Genomic DNA, 18,091 nt, shown 5'->3' with positions numbered 1-18,091 from the left:
TGTGGGAACCCAGCGTGCTGTGCTAGTGGGAATAGAGGGGAGAAAACAGCCATTCCGGATGCAGGATGGAGAGTTGTCCGTGTTTGCAAATTCCTGTGTTAATGCAGCATTGTAACCTGACTCAAAGCCTGATTTTTTTCTTCCCTGAATAAAATATTTCATTGGTTTTATATATGTATATGTTGTGTATAAATATTTATACATATTTATGTAGGAGATTTATATATATACATACGTTCTGCTGCAGTTACCAAAAGCTCTAGAGCTGGGATACAACCCCAGCTCCCTGAGTACAGTGCTGGGGAGGGAGCCTGGCTTCCTGCCTGCCCCCACGCACCCTGCCTGCCCCCAGCTCCCCAGCAGGCTGCAGTTGCCGTGGGGTTGAGGTGCTGCCATCGCTCTCCACGCCTCAGGCTACCAAAAGGTTGGAGGCTGAGCACTCTCTCGTCCGTGGTTGGCAGGGCAGAACGCACACAGCAGTCTGCGTCAGGGCAGCTTGGTGCTAGGGACTTTGGGGCCACACGGGAGCAGGGAGCAGGGCTGCTGGTGTGGGACTGGGCTGCTGGTGTGACGCTTTCTGTCTCTGTCTCAGTGCCAGGGCAGGGTGACGAGCAGCCATGACAACAGAGACAGGTCCTGATTCGGAGGTGAAGAACGCACAGGAGGAGGCCCCACAGCAGCAGCTGGAGGCGGCCACCCACGGCCCCACTGCCGTGCCTGCCAGCCGGGAAGCTGAAGCCAACGAGAAGCCCGGGGCGCAGCCCGACGCCCGAAACATGGAGCCGGTGAGTAGGCAAGGGACAGGAGCTGTGGCCCAGGTGGGACAACATGGGAAAGACTGTGGGTCTGGCAGGGGAGCCCCAGCTCCATGCTGCTGCCAGTGCTTCCAGCAGCCACGGAGCTGCCTCAGCCCTGCCTGCTGCAGGAGGCAGCCAGATAGGGAGGTCTCAGCTGCTGAACCAACACCAGGCTCACAGGCATTCTTTTTGCAGGGTCACTCTTCCAACCATGTGGCAACAGTGGGGGGTGGGGGTTCGGGGGTGAGCTCCTGGCTGTGGGATCCTGCATTGCTAAGGGGCAGAGGAAGTGCTGGCCTCCTCTGCTGGCCAGTGCCAAGTAACTCTGTGCATCTCTCACCTTCCAGGGCACAGACATGGAGGAAAAGGACTACAGCGAGACTGATGGGCTCTCTGATAAAACAACACCTAGCAAGACCCAGAAGTCGCCCCAGAAAATTAACAAGAAAATCAAGAGTGCCCTCTGCAGAGTGACTCTGCTTGATGCCTCTGAGTATGAATGTGAAGTGGAGGTGAGTCAGAGGAGTGCACTGGCGCTGAGCAGGGGACGTGTCTCAGCCCAGGAACCCTGCCCAGCCCACAGCTGGCCTCCAGCAAGTCCTTGATGTCAGGGCTGTTCCAAGGACAGCTTTGGAGTACTTGTCATACAGACAAAATGATCCACAGAAATGACCGTTTAAGTCAGAATTTCAAAACAAACAAAAAATCTGGAAAGATAGACCTTAGCAGGAAATTTCAGCTTAGAGAGTCCAAATTTGTTAGCTACTCATTATGGAAAACAGTGTGTAGAAAGCAGAAGCTTAATAGATGGAGATAAAGCTCTGCATGAAAATATGTGCATGACACATATGTATGCCAGTGTTTCTGTTGACACCTCAAGAGCACAGCGTGTTTGCTGTCCCACTTGCTAAGGCACAGGATGTGTGTGCATGTGTTTGTGCAAAGAGGCCAACATGTGCAGATACACATGGCTCCCTGAGATGGGTTTGCATGTGTGCACACAGACCCACATGGGTTTTGGCAGCATTACAAACTGCACCTCACCCCAGTCTCCCTGTTTTCATCCCTTGTGTCCTTCCCCATAAAACTGGCAGGCCAGGGACCGTCTGGGACGTGTGCTGAAGCCTGGCAGGAGTGCGTGTGTGAATAAATAGAGGTGATACACATGCATGTATTTGGCAATGCACCCTCATGTGCGTTGGCAGAGCAGCGGGCCTGGGCACCCTGCTGTGGGTGTGTGGGCTGCTTGCTATTTGTGCAGTGTCGCAAGCGTGCAACGCGAGTGTGGGCGAGTGTGTGCTTCCCTGGTAGTGGCTGTTGCTGCAGGAAGGGACAGAAGGGACTGGCGCCCGCCAGTGGCCACCTTTACACTGGGATGTATTGCAGGCCTGCTTGAGCTGCTGTAAGCACAGGGTTAGGAGACACCATCAAGCCCAGAGTTTGGGCTGGGATAGGGGCTCTATGAACCCACTCTAGGGAAGAGGCAGCTCGGAGAAGGGTTGTGAGTCGGGCGTGCCCATTTCTGTACTTGCTTCTGTCTCCTGCCTGCATTCAAGGAGGCAGCACATCTCAGACCAGTAGCATCTTCCTGGTCAGAGGGACATTTCTGAGAAACTTTGCTTAAAAATGCAGAAGTTGACACTGTTCAGAAGCAGAGATCCTGGAGCCTTTGTCAGGGAGACCTTTGCACTTGCTGCTGGTGAGTGGGTGGACGGGGTTTTGTTCTCAGCAGGGTGGCAACAGCTCAGGCTGCGCACAGCAGACCTGCATCTGTATGCAGGTCCTGGCTCCATGAGGTCTCAGCTGCACAGGATTAATGAACATAAGGAACGCTCCTCTCTCTGTGGCTGCACAGGAATAGTGAATGCCCCAAGGCAGCTGGCGGGGGAGGTCTGGCCTCTGGGTTCCAGCGCCAGCAGTGGTGCCTTTGATCTCTGTGCTCCAGCAGCCCTTACTGTCACTTTAGTGGTAAAGTCTGTCACAGAGAGCTTTAGTGGCTGTGGAAAGATGGATTGTCATGAAGATGAAAGTCTCTCCCAACAATATAACCAGAGCTGAGTGGTCCTGTGACTCCAGTGGGCTCATGGGGCAAAGGAGTGACTTCGGTCAGCCCTGAAGCAGCATGTGGTGGTGTCATCCTTCCCCAGATCCCCATTCACATTTGCCAAGCAGAACCTGCATGCAAACACAAGTCTGGGATGTACAATGGCTGGCTGCTTTGTTAGCAGAACAATGATTCTCAACAAGCTTAGGAAAAGCAGAGCATTACAGTCCCAGCCCCCCTAGGCTTTGTTTCTGATTTTGTTCCCAGTGCTTGATGTTGGCAGTGAGCTGGGGCATGCAGGGCTTTATTCACAGTGAGGTCAAGTTCTCTGTTGTTGCAGTGCAGAGGACAGGGTTGACTCAGCAAACACGGAGCTTCTGCTCTCTAAAAGTGTAATTTGGGGTGTAGGGGAGAGGAGGAGGAATTGTTTAGCACAGAAAGGCTTGTGCTGAATTTCTTCTTTCTCTCTGTTGGGCCCCCTGGAAATAGTTTTGCCTTGTCTGCACACAGAGGATGTTAATGCTTAATTCTGTAAAAATCAAAAAGGAAAATCAAACCATTTGGTGTTACACCCCGCTGTGTGCTGTGTGCTGAACCCCTGTCGTGGAAATCTGGGTTAGCTGGAAGGGGAGGATACAGAAAGGGTATGGCAGGAACTGCTGGGGTCTGGAGGAGATTGGAAGTCAGGAGGAGCTCATGGCTGGGGTCTGGCAGCAGTGAGACATTGTAAGTTGTGCTGGTTTCTGTGAGAGTGGCTCCAGTGCTGCAGTGCTTGGTAGAGGTACTCAAAGAAATGGGTACCCCTCGGAGAGGGTAAATCAGGAGCTCGTGCTCAGAGAAATCTGTAAATACGTGAGAAACACATGAGGCTCTCCATGAGCAAGCATGGGCCTCACTGCCACCGGTAGTGAATAGAAAATATACAAGCGAGTGCAGAGGACCAGTAATGAGGGCACCCTCCATCGTAGCATGTGTCTTAGGCTCTTCGTGCTTCTCTTCCATCCTGCTGTGCTGTGAGGAGGGCGTTGAGAAGGAGCTTGGCTGGGATGTGTTTGTCCCAACCCTTTGCTCTGGAGCAGAGGTGCCTGGTCTGGCTGCACCCTGATCTAGTTTGGCACCGCTGTCCCCTGGTGTGATGGGGGATGAGCCAGGTGGCCGCTGGGTCTCCACCAGCCTGTGGGACCTGCCACGGGCTGCACTGTGGGCTGTGCGACCTGGGGAGCACATGGCACCCTGATATGGGGTCTGTGGGCCCAGGCCAAGCACTGCCAGATGAGGGGGCTGCTCTCAAAGGCAGCCCCCAGCAGTTTTGTGTGGTGGCCTGAGGGGACAAGGGCTGCCCTGATCCTGGGGCTGCTCCCAGCCAACACCGATGCAGGTGGGGATGGAGGTGTCCTGTGTCCAGCAGGCGCTGCCTTCGCCTGCTGGCTCTCTGGAAACACAAGGGAGCTGCTTCACTGTGAGCCTCTCTGTATCTCCTGCAGAAACATGCCCGAGGCCAGGTCCTCTTCGACATGGTGTGTGAGCACCTTAACCTCCTGGAGAAGGATTACTTTGGCCTCACCTTCTGCGACTCCGACAGCCAGAAGGTGAGCATGGGGGACCCCTCTACGGCCACCCCAATGCTGAGCGGGGTCCCCAGCCCCCTGACATGTTGTCTTCTCCTTTCAGAACTGGCTGGACCCCTCCAAGGAGATCAAGAAGCAGATCCGCAGTAAGTGGTTGGGGAGGGCCATTCCTCCCCAGCGCTGGGCTCCCAGACAGTTCGGCCCCAGCCACTGCTTGCGGTTGGGCTGAGCCCTCACCTCAACTTGTAACTCTGTGCCCTTGATGGGTTTCAGGTCCCCGGCTGATCACAGGACAGGGCAGGGATGTGGCCGGGAGCCTGGTGTGCCACAGGGTCACACATGAGAAACCTGGGAGGTAGTGGCTGGAAACCAGGCCCCGTGCAGGTTCAGCCGCTGTGGCAGGGAGCCTCCCTGCTCATTGCCCTCTCCCTAGCACACTGTCCCTGGCTGCTCAGTCCTTGCTGTGCCCTCCATCAGCTCATTTTAGTAGCATGGCAGAAAACGATCGTCCTTTTCTGTCAGGTTAGTAAGTTAAATCAACTGATGGGGCACTCCAACAAACTCAAGCACTGAGGCATGGTCAGGGCCAGGAACAGCCCATCTTATTCAGGTGCCTGTTAGCCCTGCCCATCTCCCATTCTGTTCATGACAGGTGTGGGCATCACAGACATTGTCTGTGCTTCTGGAGAGCATCTGAGACCTGGTCCCTGCCCTGGGTACCATCTCCTCTTGCCCAGAGCAGGGAGGATGGAGATTGGGTGGAGGCAGGGTGAGCGTACTGGGATGCAGGAGTGCCGTTGTCCAAGATGTTGCCTTGCTGCACCATGCACTGGAGAGGCAGAAGGGCTGTTGCCTGTGATGTCACCTCACTGGGACACGTGAGGCTTTTGCTGTGACAGTGTTTGTCTCTGCATGGAGTGAGCTGAGCCGATGGGTCCCAAGATGTGATGCTTTTCTCTCCCCGGCTGTTTGGGGACGTTTACCCGAATTGCACTGTTGTCCTGACAGCTGAGTGGCTAGAGCAGCTGGGAGCTGCACAACAGGGGTTCATCTGCCTCATGGCAGACTTTGGAGCTTCCTGACCCTGTGCCAGGCTTGGGTGGAGTCCTGGGACCCTTTAATAAATGCCTGGATGCTGTGTGCACGCCCTGTGCAGGAGTGAGGGAGATTCCTGCAGGCAGCCAGTGTAGCCCCTGCCCTTACTGCTCCCTACCTTTGCTAGGTGGACTCTGGAACTTCGCCTTCACTGTGAAGTTTTACCCTCCTGACCCTGCCCAGCTCACGGAGGACATCACAAGGTGAGGACTGCCCTTAGGAACCTACGATGTGGTGTGCCCTCGGGCACAGCTGCTGGAACAGCTTCCAGAGGGCCAGGTGGGAAGCATGAGGAGGGGCAGCACTCAGGACAGCAGCAGGGGTAGCCAGGGGAGTTGTTAGGGGCTCATTGTCTTTCCTCTGTGCATGGCATCTCTAAATCGCACAGAATGGGGTTGGGAAGGCATCTATCAAAGGTGGCAGTCGCACGGTGAGTGGTGCAGAGGGGGTGTTCTTTACATGCAGAACCTCCACAGGGAGCCCCAGCCTGCTTCTAGGGCACGCGCCTCTGCCTTGCTCTTACCCTCTGTCCCCTTCTGCAGATACTACTTGTGCCTGCAGCTGCGTGCGGACATCATCACAGGGCGCCTCCCCTGCTCCTTCGTCACGCACGCCCTGCTGGGCTCATATGCCGTGCAGGCTGAAATGGGCGACTACGATGCCGAGGAGCATGTGGGCAACTATGTCAGCGAGCTTCGCTTCGCCCCCAGCCAGACACGGGAGCTGGAAGAGCGCATCATGGAACTGCACAAGACCTACCGGTGAGCTGCGGCAGGGAACAGGCTATTGGTGAGGGAAGGCACTGGGGAGCTGGCCTGTGCCCCGTGGGGTGTCTGGCCATGTGTCCCCGTCTCTGTCTCTCTGCAGGGGCATGACTCCTGGGGAAGCAGAAATCCACTTCCTGGAGAACGCAAAGAAGCTTTCCATGTACGGGGTGGACCTGCACCATGCCAAGGTACTGGGCTGTGGAGCTGTGGGAGCGATGGCCAACGCCAAGCCCCATTATATCCTGGTGCCAGCATATCCCTGGCACATCAGGGCTTACAGCAGCTCCAGCTCCTGTTTCCTACAGTTGGTGCAGTAATGAGAGAGTTTAAATGTGCAAGCTGCTTTGGGTGCCCGTTGAGCGCAAGAGCTGAACAGGGCTGGAACTGTTATTTTAGCAAGGGAAAGTGCCAAGTCGTGCCTCAGGGGAGGAACAAGCCCAGACTCCAGGACATGCTGGGGGCAGCTGGGCAGGGAAGACCCTGAGGGTCCTGGGGGACAGCAAATTGAACATTGATCAACATTGTGCTCTTGCAGCAGAGTACGTCAGTAGTATTCTGGGCTGCATTAGGCAGACCGTTACCAGCAAGTAAAGGGAGGTGGTTCTTCCCTGCTGCTCAGCACTGGTGAGGTCACACCTGGAGCCCTGGGTGGCCTTCTCTGATCAAGGGGATTGAAACACATGGTCCCTTCCAACCTCAACCATCCTGTGATTCTGTGACCTCTGCCAGCTGGTCCCACTTAGCAGAGCGCTAGGCAGGAGGGAGCATGGCACTCTGGAATGGACTGGTCCTTACTGGGCTGCTGAACCGCCTCCTTCTGTCCCTCTTGCCTCCTCCAGGACTCAGAGGGTATCGACATCATGCTGGGCGTCTGTGCCAACGGCCTCCTCATCTACAGGGACCGGCTGAGGATCAACCGTTTTGCCTGGCCCAAGATCCTTAAAATTTCCTACAAGAGGAGCAACTTCTACATCAAAATCCGCCCTGGTGAGGTGAGTGCAATGGGTCCAGTGCAGCCTGAAGTGGAGCTGTGCGGGGTGGTCCTTTCCTAGCCTCATCTTCTGCCCCAGGAGTCCCAAGCTAATGGCTTCAGCTGGCCAAGAGAGGAAAGCTCTTGTGGTGAATGGAGGCTTTCAGCAAGTGCTTTCTTGTTTGCACTCTCATTTTCTCACTGGCATAATGTCTTTGGCCACAGCAATTCAGAAGGTTCAGGACACCCCACACTCCTTTCCCCATAAGCCAGACACTGTGACCCTGCTGGTAAAAGAAGGTGTCCCAGGAAGGGAATTTCAGGACCATTTTTGATATTTGTCTTCCATACTTTTTTTTAAAGAAAAAAAAATTTCTTTTCTTTCATTTTCTGTCATTGTTTTCTGACTTTACTTTCACTCTCTTTTACTTGCACTGATGGGAAAATGCATTTCCACCCACACATTTCCCAGTGGACAGTGCATCTGAGATGGAGAGAGAGACTCTAGCCAAAACAAGCCGTAAAAGTTTTATGTTTCTTGAGGGAATTTCTCTCACACTGAAAATCCATTTACAGTTGAGGAAAGTGCTTAGGCCAAAAATTTAGGAGGTATGATCCTACCACCCAGTGGGGCTGGGCATGGAACTTTCCAGCACTGTTTTGAAGATGTTTTCTGCGTCATGGCTCCTGCCAAAGCAACCTGAGGACCTTGGCAAGGCAGGTCCCATCCCACTGTATCCTTGAGGGCAGGATCTGCCTGTAACAGCATGTCTCTGTCTCCCCCAAGTACGAGCAGTTTGAGAGCACCATTGGCTTCAAGCTGCCCAACCACCGCTCTGCAAAGCGTCTCTGGAAGGTCTGCATAGAGCATCACACCTTCTTCAGGTGAGGAGTCCTTCTCCAGGCGTGCTCCTGCCTCTGGCCCATTCCAGCATATTTGTGTGGGAAAGGGGAGGTCCTGCCATGCCCCCAGCTGCCTGTGCCCTTCCCAGGCAGGAGCTGGCCATCCTCCCACTTGGTGTAGGTGGGCTGTCCCCTGCCTTTTAACCCCCTGGGTCTGGCCACTCTGCCTTTTGTGTGCAGGGAGGGAGCAGCTCTGCCCCTCTGTCAGCCACAGACCTGCTATGCCCCGGGTGCAGAGGCTCTGGTTTGTCCTCCTCATGTGTGGAGCCATCTCTGCTCTGTTGGCTGCCCTGTGCCACTGCTGCCCAGGACCACTTGCTGGTTCAGTCCTCATCTTACGGCCTTAAATTCCCCCCATCTCTCCTTTAGCCCTGCGCTGTGGCTGGCCCCTCTCCTTCACCACGGTCTCAGCTCTGCTTTGCACACTGGTGTTGGAGAGCAGGGCTGGGACTCACCGATGCGACCCCACCTCTCCCATCCCCAGGCTGGTGTCCCCAGAGCCACCCCCGAAGGGCTTTCTGGTGATGGGCTCCAAGTTTCGCTACAGCGGGCGGACGCAGGCGCAGACACGGCAGGCCAGCGCCCTCATTGACCGCCCAGCTCCCTTCTTCGAGCGCTCCTCCAGCAAACGGTACACCATGTCTCGCAGCCTTGACGGAGGTATGCCCCAAATTGGGGAGGGGGAGGGAGATTGGTCCGCTGGCGGGAGCAAGGAGGCAAGGAGGAAGGTTCAGAGGGGTGCAGCCAGGGTCGCTTCTGGAGGCTGTCCCTGACTAGGTGCCCCTGGCCTGTCCCTACACCAAGTGGTGGCTCAAATCCTGTGAGCAGCAGCACAGCTGGCTCCGCTGAGCCAGGGCTGGGGTCTGGGCAGCCTGGGGATGGGGCTGTCCCCAACTCCTTGTACACAAAGCAGGCGTGGAGGCCAGGGTGGTGGAGGGAGGGAGAAGTGGGCTGAACTTTGGGTCATCGACACTACCAAGAAGCCCTAGGACACATATTTCCTGCTACAGATGCTCTTGGGGCTCCACAGCCATCGTCTCCTAGCCAGACTGGGGTGGAAGGCTGGGGCAGGTAGGGCTGGGATAAAATGCTTGCTGCCTGTGACCTGGGCTCTCCCTGCACACACAGAGTTCTCACGCCCAGCCTCTGTCAGTGAGAACCACGATGCTGGAGCAGAGGGTGAGAAGCAGGATGAGGATGGTGAGTTTGGCAGTGGGAGACGGTCCGAGACGGAGGATGAGGAGGTGACTACCCCAACAAAGATCAAGGAGCTGAAGGTACAGACCCCGTGGGCAGAGGACTGTGAGTTAGATGGGTGGGCTGGCCCACGTCCACAGCAGACATGCAGCAGGCTCGGACGTGGGCATCAGGGCTCTGTCTCCCTGTCTCAGGGCCATTCTGCAGGTGGGAAGGATCACATCAGGGAAGAATCATCTGGAGCCCTTTCTCTACCAGGCAAGCCCAGTGCTTGGTGTGACCTGTCCTGCTTGGGGGCATGGCTCTTGGCCTCACTGCTGGACACAGAGCTGTCATACCCTACCAGCAGCTCCAGTTTCCCCAGCACCCTCCAGCTTTCCTCAAGGCTGGTCCCCCAGCAGAGCCCAGGCTCTAGGCAGGACTGGTCCCCAAGCAGGGCTGATCTCGGGGCAGTCCCGTGCTGGTGTGCAGGATGGGGAAGGACCAGGCATGCCAGAGGTCACCACTATGCAAGCAAGGAGTTCCCCAGCCATGGGAAGCATGCTGGGTCCCTGCTCCCTTGGCACCCTGTAGCTCTACACAACCCTGTTTGGGCACCCCATGGCCGTGCCCACAGCCCCATTCGTGTGCAGCTATGGCCCTCTGCTCTCTGCCCTGGCACTGGGTCGGCTCAGGGCACAGCCCAGCCCATCTCGGCCCTGTACTGAGCGGGGGTTCGGTCCTTCTGTGCTGATAGCCAGTTCTGACTGGGGGCAGGGGGGCACAGCCAGGCCCTGTGCAGGCACCTGAATTCAACTTAATTGTGATGCTCTTGAGAAGTTTCCTCGACTGACCCTGCTGGTTACTTTTAACCCTCTCTTTGCTGCCAGCCGGAGCACGAAACAACCCCCAGGCACAAGCAGGAGGTATTCTCTCTCTGGAGTATCTTAGTTCTCATCGGTGCATCATATTGTCCATCCTTTTCAAAGCACCACTGTGTGTCACCCTATTTACTGGAATACAAGATGCACCGAGGCAGGGGTTGGCCTGCTAGAGATGCCCGATGAGCAGACAGCTGGGGATCTGCCCCAGAGCACACACAGCATCTTCTATCCCACTAAGTAAGGTAGTCCTAACTGTATGTGTGAGCAAGAGCCCTCCCAAGGCTCAATGGCCAGGCCACCATGCCGAGGCCTTGGCCCACTGGGAACACTTGGCTTCTGCTCATGTTACTGACTCCTCCATGTCCTCTCCTCATGTCTCCTCTCTGTCCAACCCTGTGGCCCTATCTCTCCCACTGAAGAGACAGCACTGGCACAGGCTGGCCCCATCATTGCCACTTCCTGGCCTATGCTTTGCTTTTGGCTTTCCTGACTTGGGCTCTGCATCACATGCCCTGCACAGAGGCTCGCTTTTCATGAAGCCCCTTGCTGCCTTTCTGCCCTGCCGGGAGCAAACGAGTCCCTGAGCATCCTTTGGCACTGACCCGTCAGAGGCAGACACTGACATCCACCCCCATGCAGCGGAGGGGCTTCCCAACCAACTGTGGCTAGCCTGGCCAGGGTGAGCTATCACAGGCAGGAGGGAGGCTGTGTTCTCCCCTCACACAAATTACCTGTCTGCAGTGCTACCTCCAGCAGAAATGGGCAGCAGAGATCCCCCCGGCCTGGGTCTGCTGATTCATCCCAGCCTAAAATTCACAGTTGCTCTCCAGGTTTCTCTTCTACTCACAGTGGGGTTCAGATCATCGCTGAACCAGTCAACAGAGGCCAGTACAGCCCTAGCAGTGCTAGCCAAGTGGCCATGAAATGGGGCTTGCTGTACTTCCACTACGCAGCCCTCGGCATTTTGCTCAGCACAGCAGGGCAAACCCTGCTGGTGCAGTGGGCACCATGGCTCCTGCAGGCTGACATCTCGCCCCCCAGCCCAGCGCTGGTCACGGTCCCTCCACTGTCTGCTTCATTGCTTACCCCTGCTGCATGTGCATGTGCTGCTCCCGCAGCCCTGTGCCCCCTGGCACCACCCTGAGCCTAGAGGTGGGCAAACCATGAAGCACATGCAAGTGGACAGGAGAGTTTCTTCATTAATTCTGCTGAGCCTTCAGGATCTGTATAATTTGTCTGGGCTTTTCATGGGACTCCTTTGGATCTCTGGGATTTCACTGAGCAGAGATATGGGGGAGGGGAGATACTTCAGTCGACTCATTTCGAACCTCAAACCAGGTTTGAGTTTGAAGCAGAAGCCGGGTTCTTGTTCGGAGCTAGTTTGCCCACCTCTGTGGCAGAACAAGGGGAGCCACCCTGGTGCCTGTAACATCACCAAAGGATTCTTTAACACCTAAACGTAACCTCGCGCTTGAGCTCTCTGAGCTGTCCTCTTTCTACAGTAGGCAAGACCCAGTCCCACCCCAGACTGCCGTTGGGCCCAAGCTGGTCCATGTTGATGCAGGTTTGGATCTGTGTTGGTCATTTTTGACCAGCCCTTGACCTCTTGCCCTTCAGCAGAAATCCCCCTTTGAAGCCAGTCCTTTGGAAATGCCAATGGGCAACTCCCTGAAGCTCTTGCTCAGAGGACTGGCCAGTTTCCTGCCCTGCTGGGACAGAGGCTCTTGGTCCTTTTGTGCCTTGCATGTGAGAGCAGCAGAGATGAGGTTGCTGATATTTCCAGTGGGCCCCTATCCCTTGCCTGATCCCTAAGGAGAGCCCTCTCTCTTCTGTAGATGGTTCAGCTCATCCTCAGCAGCCTGTGCTGGAGATGCCGAAGGGGCATATTTTGCCCTGCACAGGAGGAGGGCCACTGTGGGTGTTCCATAATTGCAGTTCCCTGCAATGATTGTAGTGAGAACTGCAGCCCAGGGTGCTCTTATATGCTATTCATTTGGCTCTCGAGACCCTGAATTCAAGCCCAGTGTAAAGCAACCTCTCCCCAGTGTCCCTGATTGTCTCTTTTGCCTTGGCTAGTGCTTTAACCATGGTTACCTTCCTCTCTCCTTCCCCAAGTTTTTAGACAAACCAGAAGATGTTCTGCTAAAGCACCAGGCCAGCATCAATGAGCTGAAACGGACCCTGAAGGAGCCCAACAGCAAGCTGGTTCACAGGGACCGGGACAGGAGGCTGCCTTCCTCACCAGCCTCTTCCTCACCCAAGCATGAGGATGAAACACCAAAGGGAACCCCAGAAAAGGCCAGCGAGGTTTGTTCTGCTGCTTGTCTTACGGATCAGATCAAGCTGTTCATTAGTTGCTGGGCACCTGGTCTCTGCCTCTAGCACAGTCATGGGGAGAGCACGGTGGGAGCTATGTGTTGGGCACAGCGGGTAAAGCAAGGGAGCCTCTGGCCAGGCTGTTGTCTCTAAGTTTTGTAAGGAGCTAACTGTTTCCTCTCTGCTGGTAGTGATCTCCCTTTATCCCAGGCACTGCATGGGGTCAAACTTGTCCTCTTCAGAGGGATGTGTTTGTTGGCTGTGAGATGGGGCCTTCTTCACCCTTTATCCTATCGGGGCTCCTGGATGTCAGCACCCTGTGCAAGTCTCGTGCAGTGGGTGTCCCCAGGAGCGTGGGGCTGGGCTCCTGCACAGAGGTGTTCGGTGGCACACTGACCTGCCACGACCTGGTTGGTGGGAGCTGGAGGAGGGGTGCTGGGTTGAGTGGTGCTGTGCTGGGATTCTGCATTCGTGTCCTCTCCTCCTGGCATTTTATCTGCTGGCTTTGCAGTGGGACATCTGCCCTAGGAGAGAAAGGAAGATGCCTGGGTTGCTGGAGCAGGACATCTGAGATGTCTCCCCACTGCCCAAGGGGAGTGGATGCAGTGCAGCTGGGCTGCACGGGGTTGGGCTCGTGCTTGTCTCAGCCCAGGCAGTGGCCCAGGTCTCAGTGGTGAGGGTATTCCGCAGCTCAGACACCCTCTCCCTCCCATGTGGGCTGAGAGCACTGGACCCTCCATGCTTGCTCTCCCCACCTCAACGTCTTCTCCCCTGCAAGAGCTGTGGAGCCAGCAGCCGTGAGCTTCAGGCCTCATACACTCTGCATGTGGGGCACTCCCTGCCCCAGCTCTGTCCTGGAACCGTTTCACTGAGCAAGTGAGGTCATGGCACTGCGATACCAGGAGGGGCTTTGGGGGGAGGCTCGTCTGGGGCCTCTCCGTGGAGAATTTGTGGTGTGCACATGTGCCTGCTGGTCCCCTGGAGATACGGGGCTGGCTCGGCTGGGGCTGCAGAGCAACCCAGGCAGAGGTGAGTTACAGGAGGTAACGACCCCTCACCAAAGTGCCATGCTGGAAAGAGGAGGAAGGTTTTTAACCTCACATCTGTTTTAGAAGCATATGTATAGTGTGCAAAGAAAGACCTAAACATAACATCTAGACCTGGCATAGCTGGTGATCTCTGTTCATCCATCCATCCATCATCCACCAATTTGTTCCTTCATTCCTTCTCATGTGCTCTCTCTCTTTCTGTGTCTGTCTGTCTGTCTCTTTCCCTCCCTCTCTTTTCTCTTTCTCTCTCTCTCTCTTTCTCCATGGGTGCTGGGGTTTCTGTGCTGACACAGAGGATGGAAGAGGACACCTTAGACGATTTTGCATCTGAGCACGGAGCTGCCCTGTGCATGGAGTCTTTCACGCAGAAAAGCCTTGTCTCCTCTCCTGAGGTTATCATCATCCCCTTTCTCTTCCCACCATCGGCTTCACATTTTGCCCTCTCATGGTGCCCCTCAGGCAGTGTGAGGCGTTCCTGCCCTCTGAGCAGAGCCCAAGCTGTTTGCTGGCATCCCTGGATGGGTCTCTGGGGCAGGGCTGTTGGTGGAATCTGCTCCTGTTCCTATTGCTTAGAATCTGTGAGACAGTCCTGAGAGACCTTCCAGTGAAGCCCCACTGGCCAGTGGTGGCAGGGCATCCCCCAGGGCTGGCTGTGCTCTGGGTGAGGGTCCGTGCTGGAGCTGGTGCCAAGGGTCCCAGGAGGCAAGTGCTGAGCCCCACAGCACAGGTTCTCTGCAGGTGTCTCCTCCAGGAGCAGACAGGCACCCAGCTACAGGCTGTTTTCAGCAATCCCTTGTGCTTTCCCCTCCCTTCAGCTGCAGTTAGAGTTGCTGAGGCCCTGGCACCCAGAAGTAGGGCATCTCTGGATGCATCAAAAATGTTGGATTGGCACCTGTACAAAGCAGGATCACCCTGCCTTCCGAGGCCTTGTGTGCTCCCTGCCCGTGAGGGACTCCTTGCGTTCAGGGTTCGTTGTCGTGTGATAGCGATGGTTTCCTGGGACAGGTGAAAAAAGATACCACTGAGAAGAAGAAAAGTGGTCTTCGAGACTTGGTTCTGATGTGGTTGGATCCAATCGTGCTGAAATGTAGTGCACAGCGGTGCTGGGGTGCGTGTCCTCCCTGAGTGCCCCCAGAAAAGGCAGCAGGGGAGCAGCAGCAGCCTGGAGCAGGTGGAGAGGGTAGGGGTGGAGGGGGCAAGGGTGAGGCTGGTTCCACCCTGATGCTCCCTGATGTCCCCAGGTGTAGAGATCCCAGCACTGGCAGGGGCAGGCTCTGCTCCACCAGGACAGCTGGAGTGTGAACCTGGGCTGAAGCTCGTGTCCCCGAGAGGGGGGGGTGGATATGAGTGAGGGTTTGAGCATAGCCTCGGGCTTCAGCAAGGATGCATGCACCTTCGGTGAGGCTTGGGCTCTGTGGCAGCATCTCCTGTGTTGTTCTGGGGCCCTCTATGTGCCAGTACTTGGGGGTTGCTGTGAAATACTTCTAGGTGCCAGTACTGCACTAGTCTATAGAAGTGAGATGCAATCTCTGCCAGAGCAGAATGCGGCAGCCTTTGCACAGAAACAGCAGCAACGAGGTGTGCACGCTGCACTTAATGCACGCCTTCCTCTCTTCTGCCTTCCAGAGGCCCTCGGGGTGCCAGGGCTGTGCTGAGGTGCTGACAGCCAGCTGGTCTCACCTGAGGTTTCTCTCTGCACATCGGCAGCTGAGGTTCAGCATCCGATGCATGCAGCCTTGCCCACATGTGGCTGGTGCTCTCCGTGAGGAAGTCAGGATCCCATGAGCATGATTGTACGAAGACCGGCACGTCTGCAGAGCTTGCATCATGCCCAAGTGGAAAGTCCCTTGGTGCCCATGGGGTTGCTGAGGTTGGGTTATCTGCCACCCCTGCCTATGTGAGGTCACTTCTCCACCTTCCCCTCCTTGGTTCTCACTCTTGCTGGACTGGGGGTTGGATGGAGTCTCCTCAGCTTCAGGTGACAACAGTGTCGTCTTGATCTTGGATTCATTAATTCTTCCCTCCTTATTGTGAGGCTTGTGCATTCCTTTCAGGTGAGCTGGGTCTTTTCATTGCAGGGGAGCAAAGAAAAATGGCAGGTACCTTGAACAGTGCCAAAAGGAAAACCTCCTGACTGCTCTGGGCTCCTCTGAGGTTGTGAGCTTTGCCTGCAGCCATCAGGTGCAAAAGGCTGTCTCTGTTCCACATTGTCATTGCACTTCTTTCCCATCTCCGTGTTTGTCCTTTCTTGTGACACGAAGGCTGTGGTGAGAATGTCCTTCCCAGCTGCTCCTGTTCTCTGGAGAAGGCATGTTAGGGGAAAAAACAAACAAACAAACAAACAAACAAACCTCCAAAGCTCCAGAAGTTCTCTGCTTTCATTTCACTGAACATTCCCAGGAGTCCTCAGGCTCAGGGGGGCTGCCAAGAGCTGTGGGACCAGAGCTGTGGCCAGAGCTAGCCTTGAGCCATCTGCAGCAGAGAGTTCAGGACATACCACAGGGCAGGTGGCTGTTTCCCTGGCATGGGCTATGCTCATCCCAACAAAGTTTGAGGAGAAGCTGTTTTAGAGATAAATCTGGAGATTTCGTTTTTTCCTTACTGGTTATGAGGTACTGCTGTGGATCAACACATTGTTCCAGGCTTCAGAAGACTTAACCTAACGCTCTTTAATGTACAACATTTGTCTAGAGCCTTACCTCAGAGCAGGATCCTGACCAGGCTCATCATCTTTGTCTGGGGAAGGTCTCCTCCAAAGGACTCTGTCTTACAGACAGAGAAAAGGGAAGAAAAAGATGAAGAGATCTGTACCTGTGCTTGTGCCCTGTCTATCAGTGCATTTGCTGCAGAAAGGGTTGATCAGTGAGGTTGCGTTGCAGGACCAGAAGAGCTGTACCCTCAGGGAAATAAGCAGTCCTCTGGCTGAATCAACCGTGAGCATTCCTAGTGTTCAGAAAAGGCTGGAAACTGACCTGGGCATCCTGGTAGTACCCATTTAGCTCATGGTAGTGGTGCTTCCTGGGTCAAACTCACCCACGAAAGACACAGATGTGCCTGGGAGTCACTGAGTACCTCTGCTGTGGCTTCTGTGGACAAACAAGAAACAAAACCACGTGAGGAGACCACTCGGGGAGGCAGAAAGTGGCCTGCAGAACAGACAGTTTTGGGGAACGCGGGTACACTGAGAATTGATACCAGGAGGCTTGTGCAAGGGGTGCTGTGGGAAGCTGGCAGAAGATGGCTCTACTGAAGGTCTAGGCTCCTGGGTGCTCACAGCCAGTTTTCATGGTGCAGGCTTGCTCCATAGCCTCCTGCTGCAGTGCAACAGCCACTTGCTCTCACCAGAGCATGGCAGGGAAAGGAGCCAGCACTAGGCATGTTGACTGCCCAGGTGGTGCTAGCACCACAGCCTGGGATGCTGAGTGCCAGCAGCCATAGACCTTTCTTTGGCACCTGGTAAAGAAGGCAGGAACTAGGGGTTGGCATCTTTTTTGTTGAGGGCTCTCACCAATTTTTAAACTAACGTTTTGAACTGAAAGAGGGTAGATTTAGATTAGATAAAGGAAGACTTCTTTTACTCTGAGGGTGGTGAGGCACTGGCACAGGTTGCCCAAAGGAGCTGTGGGTGCCCCATCCCTGGAGGTGTTCAAGGCCAGGCTGGATGGGGTGGAGGCAGCCTGGGCTGGTGGGAGATGTCCCTGCCCATGGCAGGGGTTTGGAATTGGGCGTTCTTTAAGGTCCCTTTCAACCCAAACCATTCTGTAATTCTGTGATTTCTGATTCCCCTCCTTGTGGAGGCCTTTCCATTATCAATTGTTTTTCCTCCTTTCTCTCTCTCCTCTAATCTCATTTTCCCTTCTCTCTCTGTGCTTCCTTCTGTCCTCTGTTTCTCTTTATTCAGTATCAATTAGGTTTCCGTTCTGGGTGTAAGCACTCCCAACATTCACCCTGGCCCCTCTGTGTAGGGTACTGACAGTCCAGCTCTACTTTGCATTACTTTGTTTTCCTCATTTGAGTAGGGAGAGTGCAGCCAGCCCCAGCTCCCTGCAACTGACATGCAGGAAGGTGCTGCAGCAGGTCAGTTTCTCTCACCCTGCAACAGCAACGCTGGCTCTGTCCTACTGGCCAGTGTCCTGGACATCCCATGGTGTGGGCAGAGCTAGCCCAGAGTGGCCATGGGAGCCCCGTGGTGAGCTTTACAGGACCTGCAGCTCTGCCCTTCGTGTGCGTGCAGTATGTACCTGGCTGAGGAGGCTGCTGGGCTTCCTCATCAGTACAAATGCCCATTGCTGTTTTCCTGCTTGCTGCATTCTCATGGGTGATTTTCAGCCTTCAGTTCCAGAAGTGGAAAAATTTTCTCCATGTTTTGTCCTTGGAGCTTGTGAGGTCTTCAGGGGTCTTGCGGGACAAACACATGAATGTACCAAGTGTATGTACTAAAAGTAATCTAGCATCCACCCCTGCACAGCAGCATGTAGCTTCACTGTGTGCTATATCAAATACTCACTGTGTCTTTGCTGCA

General features: G+C 55.1%; 1 protein-coding gene across 15 annotated transcripts in view; it reads left to right on the top strand.

The window, feature by feature from the left end:
• The window catches only part of EPB41L1 (erythrocyte membrane protein band 4.1 like 1), a 70,797-nt gene that overhangs the window by 36,376 nt on the left and 16,330 nt on the right, over positions 1-18,091 (top strand). For 8 of the 15 annotated variants that reach the window (XM_068701071.1, XM_068701072.1, XM_068701077.1 and 5 more), the window contains 14 exons: positions 593-785; positions 1,145-1,309; positions 4,326-4,430; positions 4,513-4,555; positions 5,632-5,707; positions 6,047-6,265; positions 6,372-6,459; positions 7,111-7,263; positions 8,029-8,126; positions 8,629-8,804; positions 9,273-9,421; positions 10,211-10,246; positions 12,320-12,511; positions 13,863-13,961. In XM_068701071.1, the coding sequence (XP_068557172.1) occupies positions 618-785; positions 1,145-1,309; positions 4,326-4,430; positions 4,513-4,555; positions 5,632-5,707; positions 6,047-6,265; positions 6,372-6,459; positions 7,111-7,263; positions 8,029-8,126; positions 8,629-8,804; positions 9,273-9,421; positions 10,211-10,246; positions 12,320-12,511; positions 13,863-13,961 (1,767 nt within the window). In that variant the 5' untranslated portion in view covers positions 593-617. The remainder of the gene's footprint in view (positions 1-592; positions 786-1,144; positions 1,310-4,325; positions 4,431-4,512; positions 4,556-5,631; positions 5,708-6,046; positions 6,266-6,371; positions 6,460-7,110; positions 7,264-8,028; positions 8,127-8,628; positions 8,805-9,272; positions 9,422-10,210; positions 10,247-12,319; positions 12,512-13,862; positions 13,962-18,091) is intronic. The other 7 variants (XM_068701075.1, XM_068701086.1, XM_068701085.1 and 4 more) reach the window with 3 other exon arrangements.

Source organism: Anas acuta, chromosome 16 (genome assembly GCF_963932015.1).
Source record: "Anas acuta chromosome 16, bAnaAcu1.1, whole genome shotgun sequence".
NCBI classification, from domain to species: Eukaryota; Metazoa; Chordata; class Aves; order Anseriformes; family Anatidae; genus Anas; species Anas acuta.
Note: the sequence above shows the minus strand (reverse complement) of the source record. Positions and strands in the feature narration are given on the sequence as shown.